Source organism: Mesoplodon densirostris, chromosome 12 (genome assembly GCF_025265405.1).
Source record: "Mesoplodon densirostris isolate mMesDen1 chromosome 12, mMesDen1 primary haplotype, whole genome shotgun sequence".
Classification (NCBI taxonomy): domain Eukaryota; kingdom Metazoa; phylum Chordata; class Mammalia; order Artiodactyla; family Ziphiidae; genus Mesoplodon; species Mesoplodon densirostris.
In genome coordinates this window covers 50,873,386-50,889,554 of record NC_082672.1, presented here as the reverse complement: position 1 = coordinate 50,889,554, position 16,169 = coordinate 50,873,386, and the positions used below count along the sequence as shown (strand labels likewise).

Below are 16,169 nucleotides of genomic sequence, written 5' to 3'. Positions count from 1 at the left end.
CATAAATCTTTTTTCAGATGAGTTCTTAGATGTGGAATTACTATGTACATACACTCCCACTAACAGTTGCACTATTGTCAACGTACTACCACAAAATTTAACATTTTTAGTGAAAGTCTTGATTTGTTCTTAATTGCTTTTCTCTAAATCATTGCAAAACTCTTAACAGTAGTGGCTGTTTTCAACTTCTTTTTATATTTCTCACAGTGCCATAACAGTGTAAGACACAAAGAAAGGTTTTAAATGAATTCTTACTTTAAAAAAGTATTCCCGGGCTTCCCTGGTGGCGCAGTGGTTGAGAGTCCGCCTGCCGATGCAGGGGATACGGGTTCGTGCCCCGGTCTGGGAAGATCCCACATGCCGCGGAGAGGCTGGGCCCGTGAGCCATGGCCGCTGGGCCTGTGCGTCTGGAGCCTGTGCTCCGCAATGGGGGAGGCCACAACAGTGAGAGGCCCGCGTACAGCAAAAAAAAAAAAAAAAAAGTATTCTCATTTCAGCCTTAGATAGAGAGGGAGGTCAGCTAGAGGTATAGTGGGGTTCAGGAAAGAAAGCAATAACCCTGTTATTATTTTAAGAAAGGAAAAAGAACTATAATTTAGTTTCATTCCAACCAATAAAAAGCATTTAATACAAATATGTAGTATTAAAATGACAGAATATTTATCTCAAGGTTTGACTCGTCACATTTTACTACAAAATTACTTCCAAGCTCAAAGAAGGAGCCATTGAAGACCAGTATAAATTGGAATTAGACACCTCTTAATCAGAACAATTACCACTAGGATTTATTTATAATAATAAAATGCACTAAAGGGAACAAAAAACAATAATAAAATAAAATAAAGATTAAAATACTCATTGTTTGGTGGAAGAGCCAAACACAACTCTAGCTTGGAGTGAAATTTTTGTTTAGAAATTTACTTTTATACGTTAAAATGAAAAAAGAAAGAAAAGGGCTTGCCAGACACCCATACTCCAATACTTAGTACAGGCCCAATCATGCAAGATTTGTTTAAATCTTCAGCATCCAAATAAGATGAACTAAACTTTTAATGCAGTATTTAGGGAAAAAAAGCAAATTTGTTAGTAGTTTGTTAGTAGTTGTCACTAATGAAAGAAGTATAATATTTAGATTTTCCATCTTCTTTGACAAGGTTTATTGCCATGATTATTATTTTCATCATGCTATACTAGATTTTTAGTGTACATGCCATAGATACCAAACCTATGACCTAACAAATGGTACGCAAAAGTATACAAAATGGCACTATTATGAGTTTGAAAATATTTTGTGCTTAACAGTATAGTTATAATGGGGTTTACAATTAGAAAATATCAGTGAAATATTTTAAAATCTAATTTATAACATATAGGCAACAAAGTTAACAATGTCTAAACAATTATGTTAGTTTAACACAGTTCAAATTGGGTAATTTCTTAAAATCATTTTATAACTTTAGTTTGTAATTTAAGAAACCAAGATTAAAATGTTCCAATTTGATCAGGTAAATGTTGAACTATGGAAAGGACAAGAAAAAAATACCTTTTACACTATTTAAACATAATCTTTTATGATCCTATGATAATTTTCCAAATAACTAAATAAAAGAATCCAAAGACTTTAAAGTATGCACGGGAAACATACAAATGGAAAAATGATTTCTATAAGAGCTCAAAGTAATGATATAAGCTGGGCTTGACTTCTTAAAAAGACAATAGAAGCCCCTTTTCTTTTTAGCTGTAAACAACTTTCTGTATGACGTGTAACGCAATACAATATTTTGGGAAATTTCAAACATTTATAATGCATGAGAAAAATACTCAACACTCCTACACTATTTTTTTAAGCCCACAATAGTGCAGTCTTTCAGCTACAAAGCCAGAAGCCAGTTATAAAACCAGTACTTTTCCGCTAGTTACTTGTGGGGCAGGGAAGGGGATGTTCAGCACTGCAAACGTTAGGGTCTAAAATAAGATCATTGCAAGGAGTTACTACAGCACTCACGCTGCCAGCATTGTCATGGCAACAATGAACTAGCTAGGAGAATGCTCTTTTAACATTCAAAGCTAATCTTGAGTCTATTACTCACGGAAATATACCAAATTTTCTTTTAGGCGGTTCACTAAAGAAATCATCTTACTTGGTAATCTCTTAATGTAAATATAAGCCTTTTGTATATATTTCCAAGATCACAGTCTAGCCACCTTCTTGCAATCAGCTGAAATTTATAATGACAACATAATGAAAATTATATGCCACAGTGAAACACAAAGATTCAATAGAGCTCAAACGCAATTTCAAAATGGGTCAGGGTTTAAATAGGAATTTGATATGCAATTTAATAACATCTGAGAATGTGGTTTCTCCTAGAAACCAAAGTTTTACATTTCATTCTGAAGGAAAAATAATTTGGAAAAGAAAGTAATATACATTTTCATAAATAGGAAACATTAAATTTTTATTCAGATAATGCAGTATAATGATGAAAAGCATGGACTCTGGAGTCTCACAGCCTGGGTTTGAAACCTGGCTCCTTTTCTTACTGAGCTGTGATACCTTGGGCAAGTTATTTAACCTATCTGAGCCTTGATTTTTTTTCCTGATGCATAAAATGGGGATAATAATACCTACTCTTACAGTGTTGTGGTGAAGATTAAATGAAAAGCGTTAAGAATATATGAAAAGGGTTAAGAACTAGGTTTCACATACAGAATGCCTATTCTTATTACATTCAAAAATACACATTCTTCGAAACTAGAAAGATTAAGAGACTGTTGAAAATGCCTTAAGATAACTTTGTCCCAATGTGTGGCAGATTCTAAGCGGGGCAGGCATGGGAGCTCAGGAGGAGGCCCAAAGACACCTGCCATGCCCAATGAAGCAAATTCAAGAAATCAAATATGATACAAAATCTCTTCAAGCCCTGTTACTTCTGGGGTATCTTTTGGGCCATGTAATCTTTGCTTAGTTACTCTGTTCTTAAAATCATATCAAGCAGTCTAGGCCAGGCCAGTTATCCGGCCAGAGTGAAAGGACTGTTTTGGGGACTTTCTGCTTAATATGTCAAGCTCCCACTGGGGGAAGCAGAGTAGGAACACTGATAGTGCAGCTTTAATCTCCTCAGTAGACCGTCAAGGCAAGCAGTCTCTGCAGCAAATTTGCCTGAAGTATCAGACATGAATCGACTAGGCACAGAGGATTCAGTTGCTTACTGACGGCACTGGCATATAAGTCATCATTTACTTTTCTACATTTTATACCCCTGAAGATACATTGGAAAGTCAGCTGTTCCTAAGTGGAACAATAGACGAGCATTGTATCAGGGGAGGAATCCGGTTCCCAGAGTGCTAAAACAATGTTTATAAAACGCTTACTTTGGTTCCTAGAGGTGCTATTTCCTCTAGGATGCTATTCCCTAGGGCCAAGGGACCGGGAAAGTAGGTGAAAACTTTCCCAGTTGCCCAGAGACTTGGGGTACCCTAAAGGGCATATGGTGCCAGAGGGCTCAACTTCCCATCTCCTCTCCCCCAACTGCACTGTGAGGGCAGAACAGAATACTAATAGTTAATATTCACTGAGTGCTGAGTTACAGTAAACATTGCACATGTTACCTCATTTAATCCTCACAACTCTGTGAGGGAACTGAGGCTTAAGCGGGTTATATAACTTGCCCAAGGTCACAAAGCTTGGCAGAGTAGGACTTAGAGCCAGGTCTGACTAACTCTAAAGCCCATGGTTTGAGCATGCTCCTTTATTGCTGTCCAGGTATTAAAGCACAGGCCTTGGCAATGGACCTCTCCATGTACACTTGACCCCTGGATGACACATGCAGCTGCCTGCCTGCAACCCCTCCCTACTGGTGCCATGTTGACATACTAGAATGGTGCTGAACTCCAAGGAGGGGATGGATGCTACAGATCTGCCATCACCCACGGAGCAAAATTCTGGGTAAGTCCACCACTTACCCTGAGGCAGTGGTTGGTTAGAAGCATCCTTTAGTAAAGTTGGACATAGCATTAATATGCTAATATATTAAAATTTACTGTACAAAAGGCAAGTAGGGGTGTAAATACATGTGGATACAAAGGGTGGGATATATGAAAGTCAATTATAAGTCAATACATAAAAATCCTAAACTCTAAACAGAAAAATCCTAAAGTAATGCCAGTTTGGAGTTTGACTCATTAGCTAAAAGACCTAGATCAAGTTCATCATCATCTTCTTTATTATCACCAATATCCATCACCATCATCACCAATATTTACTGAGCACTTACTGTGTATAAGGCCCACTTCTACATACTTTACTGTTCACTTAATTCTCAAAACTACCCTGTGAGAGTGGTATTATTATCCTCATATTACAATAAGTAAACAGTCTCAAAAAGTTTATTCGTAATTAAATTTGTACAGTATATCAAAGTTTACAAAATGCTTTACCAATGTGATCTCCTTTAATTTTTATAATCACATCACAAGGCAGATATTAAAATTATGTCAATTCACAGATGAGAAAACAGATACAGAAGTTAATTTATTCATGGCTGGTAAAGAAAATCCAAGATCTTTAAACCCTTCTGAAGCAATATCTCTAGTCAATGTGAGACTCTGTATATTTAAAATAGATGGTTAGAAAGAAAAAAAAAATCAAGAAAAAACAAAAGCTTCTTTTGTTTTTAAAGTAGAATAATGATTAAAATTAAGAGAAGCTTACAGCCTTTCCTTTGATATGTCAAAAGATAGATAAGCACAGCGCTTGGCATATAGTAGGTACACAGTAAATACCTCATGAATGAAATGAGAAGAAATATTCAGTGCGTTCAGTGGTAAAATCTATACTGCCTCAATAAAATTTCAATTATTTCCTATGCTCAGAATCTCTGTCATCAAGAAAACTGAATATAGATTAATATTTTATAATTTAAAACTGCCAATGTATACATTACTTGTTAGATGAAAAAATAGACACACCTTAATTTGGTGAGGTGTAATCACTATCAGTGACTTTGAGAGATCTTATTTTGTGAGAAAACCCGTCTCCCTATTACTTAAATCACTTTTTACTTTTGAAAGGTTTCTCTAAATATGTCCTTCAGTTCCACTGATCATATCACTCTACCACTATTTTGCAAGGCTTGGCCTTTATCACATGATCGGAAGAATTTCTTACTGTGTTTAGGCTATGAATAGCATTTGAAAAATTACTCAGTTATAATTATAGACAGCTAACACCTGCCGACTTGCTAGAAAATGAAATCATGTCAAGTTTAAAGACGACTGTGCAATGCCTGTCAAAGAGTGAAGTGTGAAAACAGTAAATGCTCATTTTTAGTGGGGTAAACTAAGATTCTAATTAGACTTTACTGAATATTACACATAGAATTGACAAATTATCCTAGCTATTTAAGAAAGCATATGTATATGTATGTATGTGCATATTTTATATATATATAAAATATATATGTATATATTATATATACATAAAATCTTGTCAATTTAAACAATTTTTAAGTTAAAACATTAATACTATTCATTTAATGAATATGTATATATGAAAGTTGATTTGGGTAATATAACTAACAAAACTCACATCATAAATTTTATTTTCCTTTAGTATGGTTTAAAAGCTTAGGAAGTTGAAGGTAATTTTATAATATAAGTAATATTTTAAAAATCTATGTAGACCTTTCCCTTTTAAAAGTAAAAATAGAGTCAGATTTAAAGAAAGCATAAAACTAGAATAATCTCATTTTTCTAAGGTAATTCCATATTTCATTGCAATCTTATTAGATTTTTCTATAAGTAATTATAGAAAAGAGATAAGAACATGAGAAGACATAATTATTGTGTTGCCAAATTTCACAAGTCTTTTTCATATAAACTGAAACATGTCACAAATGATGACAGCCTACTAGCAGTATACAGGCTTTCAACAATAAAAATGCCTATTGTGAAAATCCAATAAATGGTCCTAACAGCTATCCTACAAAAACTCCCAAAGTATTTTCAGTGAAAAAGCATTTTTTTAAAAAACAAGCATATTGGTTTTTTTTGAGCAATATATATATATATATATATATATATATATATATATATATATATTTTTTTTTTTTTTTTTTTTTTTTTTTTTTTTTTTTTTGCTGTACGCGGGCCTCTCACTGTTGTGGCCTCTCCCGTTGCGGAGCACAGGCTCTGGATGTGCAGGCTCAGCGGCCGTGGCTCACGGGCCCAGCCGCTCTGCAGCATGTGGGATCTTCCCAGACCGGGGCACGAACCCGTGTCCTCTGCATCAGCAGGCGGACTCTCAACCACTGCGCCACCAGGGAAGCCCGAGCAATATTTTTTAACATCTTTATTGGAGTATAATTGCTTTATAATGTTGTGTTAGTTTCTGCTGTATAACAAAGTGAATCAGCTATATGTATACATATATCCCCATATCTCCTCCCTCTTGCATCTCCCTCCCACCCTCCCTATCTTACCCCTCTAGGTGGTCACAAAGCACCGAGCTGATCTCCCTGTGCTATGGGGCTGCTTCTAGCTATCTAGCTATCTATTTTACATTTGGTAGTGCATATATGTCCATGCCACTCTCTCACTTCATCTCAGCTTACCCTTCTCCCTCCCTGTGTCCTCAAGTCCATTCTCTATGTCTGCGTCTTTATTCCTGTCCTGCCCCTAGGTTCTTCAGAACCATTTTTTTTATTCCATATATGTTTAGCATACGATATTTGTTTTTCTCTTTCTGACTTACTTCATTCTGTATGACAGACTCTAGGTCCATCCACCTCACTACAAATAACTCAATTTCATAAAAAACAAGCATCTTTTAAAAGGCTTTTTTTCTATACACAAATGTCATGGTAAATGTATCTTTATTGACATTAGTTTAACTTGGTGTAGTAACCAACAGGAAAAAAAGCAAAGTATAAAATAATGTTCCCATAGTGTGCCTTAAACTTCCAGTCTGCCCATTGCCCCTAGTAATACCATCATCAAATATTCTGAAGAACCCTCAGATGCCCCTGAGTTTACTGTGCCAGTGTAACTGAAGCAGTAGTTCATATCATCAAGGTCAATTAAGGTCTTTCTCTCTTAATGTAATAAATGTGATCTACAAAAGCTGAGTCAAAGTAAATCCTATTTTCTATTGACTTCAATTAAAATGTAAATATTTGGGTCTTCCCTGGTGCCACAGTGGTTGAGAGTCCACCTGCCAACGCAGGGGACACGGGTTCATGCCCCGGTCCGGGAAGATCCCACATGCCGTGGAGTGGCTAGGCCCGTGAGCCATGGCCACTGAGCCTGCGCGTCCAGAGCCTGTGCTCAGCAATGGGAGAGGCCACAACAGTGAGAGGCCCGCGTACCGCAAAAAAAAAAAAAAAAAGGAAATATTTTATCATGGTGTGAAAAAAATAGACTGATTTGAGAAACTGTGACAAAGAAGAGATTATAATTGGTGGTGAGGCTTGCTTGGTGCTGATACACATCCAGCATAACTTTCATCCTTTTATGCAATTTAAGTACTGCCTTCCCTCCACCAGCATCTCCCCTGTCCTTCCACAAATTCTAAAATTTCCCCATGCCTCTGGTTCCTCCAGTACGTGCTAATTTGCTACTCATAAACACTGTTTTTAGATATGAAATTATTTATGATTAAGATGTAACACCAAATAGGGCCCCGTTGTTTCAAAGTTCTAAGTGATTAATAATCCTTCATCAAACCGAAGATTCTACAGCTACTTTCTGTCACATCAAAGTTTCAACAAATCCTTAAGTTGGCTGTTTAAGTTATTATCTACTCAGTTGGTTAAAAGATATCCTGCAAATTTCTAATGGCTTACAAAAGGAAAATAAATATAACCTTAAAACAAAGATAACAGCACATCTATTTTCAAATTCTTTTACTCCAAGAATGATCTGTATAGCACTTTAAGGGCACACAGTATTAAAGACAAGAAAATAATTCTAATTAAGCTAAACTATTGTTTCAGGGAGTCCTCCTGACATAAACAACCCATGACCTTAAATTGAAATCTAATAGGCAAGTGTTTAACATCCCATTTCCCTACAAAACACTACATCCCATTTATAAACAAAAACAATGTTAGAAAAATATTTTAAAAATTGATCATTCTGGTTTTTTATTTGTTTGTTTCCATGATAGAGACCATTTGGGGCACTGTAACAGGAATAAAATATTTGAAATCTGAAAACTTAAAAAAAAATAGTATCTGTGTTAGTTTCAATCTTTCTTAAAAGTCAGAACAAAGGAAGAGGACACTGAGGGTAGATAAGTGTAGATATGATCCATCCTGTAAGCCAGTGAGTAAAAAGAACATAGGCTCTTTACTTTGTTTTCAAACCATTTAGAAAAAAAAAAAAAAGTTAAAGGTTTGCCTTCAATTTCTTTACATTCTTCTTCCAAAGAAGCCCAGACAACCTGAGGGTAAATAGTATTCTCCTCTGAGCTCAAAAGCAAAGAAAGAAAGATAGGAATAAGAGGAAGCACTGAGGAGAGAAGCAAGCCAGGAGACTTTCTGAGGGAAAGGGCCTGAGTTCTCAGTGTATCAATAAAATAAGGAAGGCCAAAAAACAGTGGATATAGAAAAGAGAAGCTCAGTGTAAACACTGAAAGAGGACTTTCATATTTGCTGTGATACCTAAGAGTCAGCAGTGAATGTTTGAGATGGACTACCTTAAATTTTTGGCTTTGACTAGACATGGCAGTAAGATAGAAACAAAAACAAAACAATCATCTTAAAAAGCCAAATCTGCTTCTAGAATGTTCTGAATCTGTTATATTTTATAGCATCATTATAAATTAGTTACGTTTCCAATCTAATAGAATCTAAATTATAACTAGACCAAAGCAATATATTATCTAGTTAGATATGAGTTTTATTGGCAGCCTCTGACTAAACCTGTCTTCTGTCCCTCTTCTTCCTCACCAACAGAAATCTTTGTTCACATGATGGGGGCTCTCCTGGCTCTAAGGGGCTGAATGTGGATTAATCCAAACCAAAAATAGAAATGCCCAATTTCCTTGCCAGTTACTGGCTTAGTAAAGGGCATGTGACACTGGTCAATAGAAACTGAGAAGAAGTCTGCTGGAGGGTTTCTGGGGAAAGCTTTTCTTCCCTAATAGATGCATGGGAAAAAACTCTTTTCCTCTTAGCTGGTCAATGACTACACATGGTGCCTGGAGAACAAAAAGATAAAAGGCAAAAAGGTAACATAATTCAGCTAATGAATCAATCTTTCAGGCTTGAAATAGCCTAACTTCCAGACTCATTATGCGAACAATAGGAGGTTTACTAACCTCTTATTGTTAAACCTATAAACTATATGTTACCCAATGGATACCAACTGGATACTCCAACTGCAACTCTACAACTATAAATGTGCACCATACCCAACAACTAAAGTTTCATTTCTCCCTGGGGGGTAACAATCACTTCACTAAATGAAAGTCTCCTCCATCCCACTTAAGATAAATACTTCCTTACTTGGTCTAAGTTTTCTACCTTAAGCCAAGTTACTTTCAGATAGTGTTAATTGCTGACAGGCATATAAGAAAATTTGTTTTCCTTTGTCATGGTATAGAAATGAAAAGGATCAAATGACTACTCTTGGAAAAGTACTTGGCTATTTTGGATACTCCTCATAATGTTTTGATGAATATACACATACTCACATTTTCCCCCTTAATTACATGTATCATAAAGACAATAGCTCACCAGTGGACTATAATAGTATATTGGGCCACTCCATTCATTTGCTTAGGGAATCAAGCATATCCAAAAGGTATTATGGGTGTAAACAAACAAACAGCACAACTAAAACCTCCTATGAGAACAGAAGACCTTCTTCTAAAACGGGGAACAAATCTAATTGATCTTCAGTCCTGACTATAGTGCCTGGCTAAAATAGTTCTCAAAAATGTGTTGAACAGATTTAAGTATGCTGACTTGAAATCAATAAATTGAGAACAGGAATAAACAGAGAATGCTATCTCTCAATGTGCCAATTTTTTTACATGTTTAGCCATTTTGAGTTGAATCCATCCTACCACAACCCTCCCACCTCTCCCTGACCATACTCCTCTGAGCTGACCTATAGCAATTAAGGGCCCCTTCAGGAACAGCTGCAAGAATTGCAAATGCAGTTCAGCTTTGGCTGCTTACTAGTGAATAAGAGAAGGCATTACGGAGCGCTACATTGTTTTGTTTCCCTTGTGAGGCTGGTGCTAGAGTGTGAGAAGTGAGGTTGCAGTGTTAAGTGGACGCCAGATTACGCTGGACATTAGGTAACATACTTAAGTTTAGATTCTATCCTAAAGGATTTTAGGGAGGAGAGAAACATGGTCAGCTTTTTATTTTAGATAAATAGCTCTGCAATTATGTGGAGGATGGATATAAAGGTGGTTGAGAAAAGTGAGAGATAACAATGTCAGGAGTAGAACAGTGGTGGCAGGGGCAGAAATCCCTTTAAGAGCTATTTCTAATCAGATTTATCATAGGCAACTTAATCTCAACATGTCCAAAACAGAACTCATCATTCCCCTCAAGTGACCCTCTACCACTCTTTTGTCTCCTGAAATGACTTAATTATTCACCAAGGAGTTCAAGCTAGAAAGTTTAGAGCCATCCTTGATTTTATTTTCCTCATCTCCTATATCCAATTAAATACTATACCCCATAGGTTCTAACTCCTAGCTATCTCCCAAATCTATTCACCTTTTTCCACTTTGCCCACTACATCTTTTTTTTTTTTTTTTTTTCGGTATGCGGGCCTCTCACTGTTGTGGCCTCTCCCGTTGCGGAGCACAGGCTCCGGATGCGCAGGCTCAGCGGCCATGGCTCACGGGCCCAGCCGCTCCGCGGCATATGGGATCCTCCCAGACCGGGGCACGAACCCGTATCCCCTGCATCGGCAGGCGGACTCTTAACCACTGCGCCACCAGGGAGGCCCGACTTTGCCCACTACATCTTACTCCACCTTTTTTTTTTTTTTTTGCGGTACGCGGGCCTCTCACTGCTGTGGCCCCTCCCGCTGCGGAGCACAGGCTCCGGACGCGCAGGCTCAGCGGCCATGGCTCACGGGCCCAGCTGCTCCGCGGCATGTGGGATCCTCCCGAACCGGGGCACGAACCCGCGTCCCCTGCATCGGCAGGCGGACCCTCAACCACTGCGTCACCAGGGAAGCCCCTTACTCCACCATTTTTGCTTTGGACTAGTGAACAACCTCCTACCTGTTGCACATTCACTTTCGACCCCTGAAATCCATTCTCCAAATTGCTTCCAAAGTGATGCTTCTAATACACCATGTATCATGTCACCATCTTGCTCAACACCCCTCAGTGGCTTCCCATTGTTCCTAGGATAAAGCCTACAACTCCTAACATGGCCCACAAGATCCTCTGTTCTCTGGCTCCTGCCTAAAAACAGAATTCCTAACTTTATGGGTGTTTCTTATGTGCTAGGCACTGTGCTATGCTTTGTAAGCATTATTTCATTTTATTCTCATTGTGAGGCAGGAACTATTAGCATCATCCTCATTCTGCAGGTGAGAAAACTGAGTCAAGGAGAGATTATGTAACTTACCTAAGGCTGTAGAGTTCAGGTCTGACTCCAGAGCATGTACTTAAACTTTCACACTCTCCTCAAACTGTATGCTCCAACCACACTGCGTTACTTTCCACTCCTAAATTCACCTGCTCTCTCTTACCATGAGGCCTTCACACACACTATTCCCTATATATGGAATGTCCCCTCTCACAAATCTCATTTTTGCCTGGATAATATCTATTCATTTCTGCTTAAATGCCATCTCTTCAGGGAAGTCTTCCTTTACTATCTAAAATTATATTGTTTATTTGTTTATGGTCTGTCTCCCCCTTCAGTAGAATGTCAAAATTGTTACCACTGATTCTCAGTTCTTAGAATGGCATTCATCAGGGGTTCAATTAACATTTGTTGAATGAAGGCATGAATGAATGATGTAGGGATGAAAACTCCGTAATCTAGTAACTTCATCTATTCAGACTAAGAAACAGTATTTATTTAGTAGCTTCCAGGTCCCAGTCAATACTCTTGAGAACTCACAGCCCTCTGGGAGAGACAGACACATAAACATGTGATTATAGCCCAATATAAGTAAAGTGCCTGTTAGAATTGTAGCTGGAATAATGTGCAATAGATGCAGAGATGAGAAAGAAGGCATAAATTGATGGGAAACCTTCACAGTAGAGATTCTTGAATCCTTCTGCAGGATGAATGAGTCTTGAAATACATATCACATAGTCCATGTATTTCTTTTATGAAAGGGGAGAGCAGCATCCATTACATATGGGGCACTTTACATCTCATTTATCATAATTTATATTATTTTAGTAATACACCTCTGTATTATTATTACCATTTTATAGATGTGGAAATCCAAGCTTAAGAGAGGTCAAGTAACTTAACTCGTTCAAGGGTATGCAGTATATTAATAAAGGAGGAGAACCTGAGCCCAGGTCTGACACCAGTACCACTTTACTTACCATTATGTTAGTCCTTTGACCCTGTACTCCCCAGAACCTAATTACTTGTTTTCAATCTAACTCTTAATAAAATTGATTATCTGGTTTCCCATTCTAATATTTTTAAAAGTAGCAAAATAAAAGATTCAGGAAGAGACTGAAGTGAAGCATACCAACAGTAAGGTAAGGAACAGAAAGACTATAAAAATTGAACACACAAATTCAAACAAAATGGATCATACAGTCCTACATATACATTCCACCCTCAGCTGTACAAGAGTATGTACTTGATGTGTATAATGATGACCCCCATTATGAAAAAAATGGTCGTTGTAGTCACTACACTAAGAGATAGAGAAATAACTTTTGATGCTCAAAGAGGTAAACTTCAAGTACTAGAATAATTCCTCTCTAGTAACTCTGGATAAATATAAATTGTAACTATTGTTTCCACAGTGTTTGTGAGAAGAAATATCCCGAGATCTTAGAGTCTTCATTTTATACACATTATTATTTTTCTGTTGCTTTAAACTGAATTCAAACCAGAATAGAAAAACTGTTCATCTTAGCTTACATATATACCCAAGTAAATTATAAATTTTAAAAAACTTCTCATACTGTGACTTTGAACACATGTGGATTGAGTAATTTAGACTGATAAGCTTAAAGGCCATTTCTGACAATTCTTAATACTAAAAATCTTTCCCTTAAAAAAAACCTTCTAATAAATCTTCTAATAAAACAAGATAAATTGAATATGTACAAACAGGAGGAAAACTATAACATCCTTTATCCTTTGCACTCACAACTTAAATAGGTATGTATGTGAAAAAGAAAAGAATCAAACAACTTAGGCAAACACAGAGAAAGCTAGTTAAGTAACTGACCATAACAGTCTACCATTCACTCAACCTGGATCCAATTATTCAATTTGCAGATGTCAGCTCCTTTATAACATGGGCTTTTATTATTTTACATAATTCTTTCAGGAAAAAAAGGTTGCATTTAGGGAACAGATTCTCGGGTTTTTTGTTTTGTTTTTAACAAGAGGAAATTGTTTCACCAGTTATCTTGAACAAGCTGACTAGGAAACATTTAACATCTTTATCATTTTAGAGGGTTTTAAACGTGAAACTTTCCACAGAGAACACTGTTTGTAGCAATGTGAAAAGCATACTGGCTACACTTCCCAACAACACATAAAAATGAATATAAGGAAAAGTAAGTATTTATTTGTAATTAACTGTAATTTTCACGTATTTTGCCCAGGAGGATTGCATTTCTTTTTAAATTTTTTTTATACAGCAGGTTTTTATTAGTTATCTATTTTATACATATTAGTGTATATATGTCAATCCCAATCTCCCAATGGAGGAATGATGCATTTCTGCTAAAACTCTCTAGAAAGACAATACTTATTAGTTGTATTTGAAAATTACTTTTACTTTAATTCACCTTGTCCAATTTTAACCCCAAATTCAATGTTTTACAAAACAGTCTAAATTTAAGATGTTGAGTGGTTCAAATTATAACAACCTATTTGAAGCAAATACAAAGTGAATATCTGCAAGTAAAACTTCACATTACTAGAGAAACAGTTGTACTTATAATGTTATTTCTTACCTGGACGCTCTTCAGAATAAACTCACTTTTCTCTCTTACATCTTTAAAGGGACACCTCTTAGAAAGCATAAGCAGATGAGCAAGAAGCTTATTCAACCCATCCAAAGAAACAGCATTTGAAAGGCCGTCAGCTGGACGATAAGGTGTCTCTTTCACCAAACGAAGACACTCGGTTTTTCTCACAATGATCTGCCTAATGTTTTCCAGTGCTGTCTCTCTAGTAGTTGAATCTCTACTGCACAGTCCATCCCATCTCACTTCATTCTCTCCTTCAGCCATGACAATTGGAGTTTTCTCTTTGCTGTCTTCAGTTACCTTTCAGCATGTCCCCCAAAGCACTTTGCATTTTTAAAAACGAGAAATGTAAGAATAAAATCAGAGAACTCGAATCGTCATGAAAACATACGTCTGGGTGACATTTGGAGCCAGAGTGTCTTCGATCTGCGAGATAGAGCTCGCCCTCTCCTTCTGCCCGGAGGGGCAGTCTTTTGGTCAGAGACCGAGAAAAAAAAGTTGGAAAGTTGAAACCTTACAGCGCTGGCTTTGCTGGACAGGCAGTGTCGGGGAAGTGTTCTCCTCCGTCTCTCGGGGTCAGCGGATATCCTCACGTTGTGGAGCTGTCAAACCCGTACTCTGCCCAAAAAGGCTGGTAACAGCTGAACGCTCACCAGCCATTCGGTGTTTTTTGTCTGTGCAGCCACGGTGTTCTCGGGAGCGTTCTCACCCCGCCCCTCCTCCGGCACCAGTCCCCGCCTTCCGCAGCTCCTCCCTCCCGGCCGGACGCTGGCTGGGAAGGCTTGCCGAATCTTGGCTTGCTGGCCCCGGCGGCCAGAGACCCTGGAGCTCCCGGGGGGTCGGCAGCCTCTTGCAGCTGCTGTCTCGGTGGCGGCGTTGGCGGAAAGCGTCTCCGGCCTGCCGGTTCCGGACTCCCCGGGTAGACGCCGCTTCTTTTCCAATCCTTGCGTCCTCGCCCACCGCCCGCCAGGCCAGACAGGCACAGGGCGGCCCCGCAATCCCCGAGCGTGGAGCTGGGCAGCGAAGCTGGTGGAGCGGCTGGGCCCGCGGCACAGAGCCCGCCCATTCGCCCAGCCCCATCGGTGGGGCTCGGCCCAGAGGGCGGGAGCGGGGAGGGAAGATGGGGTCCTCACCCCCAGCCCCTCCCCTTTCTCCGCCCGGCACAAACGAGGAGCCGCCCCCGCCCCTGCGCCCTGTTCCCCGCCCAAGCAGACGCGACCCGCAGAGGCAAAGCCATTGGAAAAAACCCCGCCCTCCCACAGGCTACCTCCAGACCCCAAGTCCGCGCGCGGCCGCCAACCGCTGCCGGCCGTTACGCTTGCGTGACGGCGGGCAGCGCGCATGCGCCTTAAAAGGCAGTTAAGCTGCGCCGGCGTTTTCCGTGCTCTGAGGTTTGGCTTCTTTGGCCTGAACAAGGGGAAAGGAAAATAAGGGACAGCTGAAGTACACAAGCACGGCAGAGAGTGTAGCACAGACGTACACCTGGAAGTTCTTGAATCTAAATTTAAGGTCGGCCTAAAAATAGAAACGGTCTCTTTATTACGCTAAACCCAGGTTTAAGAAGGCAGGGCGTACTCGCATTGACTTCTGGGAAGTATAGTTTTGGTGCCCCCGTCGCGTTCTGTTTGCGACAGAAACTACAGCTCCCGTGAGCCACTGCGACGTTGCCTGTGGCGGCCTGCGAGCCAACGGTTAGCGTAGACGGAGGTTGACTGAGAGCGTCGGTTTGGTGAGCACTGTGGGCTTGGTTGCCACTTTTCCTTTGACAGGATTTTTCCTTCCTTCATTTCCTCTTGGATTTTAGAAACCAAGCCATCTAGTTGAGGCGAGAATTTGGGAATGGTTGCTATCCTGAGGGTCGGAGGGTGCAGCATACGGCCAGGCAAGGAGGATGCTGTGGAAACGGGTGCTCCGCGCTGCTGCCTCTGCTTCCGGTCTCTCAAGTGGGTTCTCGCGGCATGGATCAGGTACCCCTGTGCAATTGCACCTTTGTTTGCCATTGCAC

The 16,169-nt window shown here is 39.1% G+C and overlaps 2 protein-coding genes across 6 annotated transcripts in view; one reads left to right on the top strand and one right to left on the bottom strand.

Moving 5' to 3' along the window:
- SESN1 (sestrin 1) overlaps positions 1–15,233 on the bottom strand; it is a 119,030-nt gene extending 103,797 nt beyond the window's left edge. The window contains exon 1 of one of the 3 annotated variants that reach the window (XM_060114817.1): positions 14,150–15,233. In XM_060114817.1, the coding sequence (XP_059970800.1) occupies positions 14,150–14,428 (279 nt within the window). In that variant the 5' untranslated portion in view covers positions 14,429–15,233. The remainder of the gene's footprint in view (positions 1–14,149) is intronic. The other 2 variants (XM_060114816.1, XM_060114819.1) reach the window with 2 other exon arrangements.
- A 583-nt stretch (positions 15,234–15,816) lies between these two features.
- Positions 15,817–16,169, top strand: part of CEP57L1 (centrosomal protein 57 like 1) — a 70,387-nt gene continuing 70,034 nt past the window's right edge. For all 3 annotated transcript variants that reach the window (XM_060114672.1, XM_060114671.1, XM_060114670.1), the window contains exon 1: positions 15,817–15,893. The gene's annotated coding sequence lies outside the window, so the exon portion shown is untranslated. The remainder of the gene's footprint in view (positions 15,894–16,169) is intronic.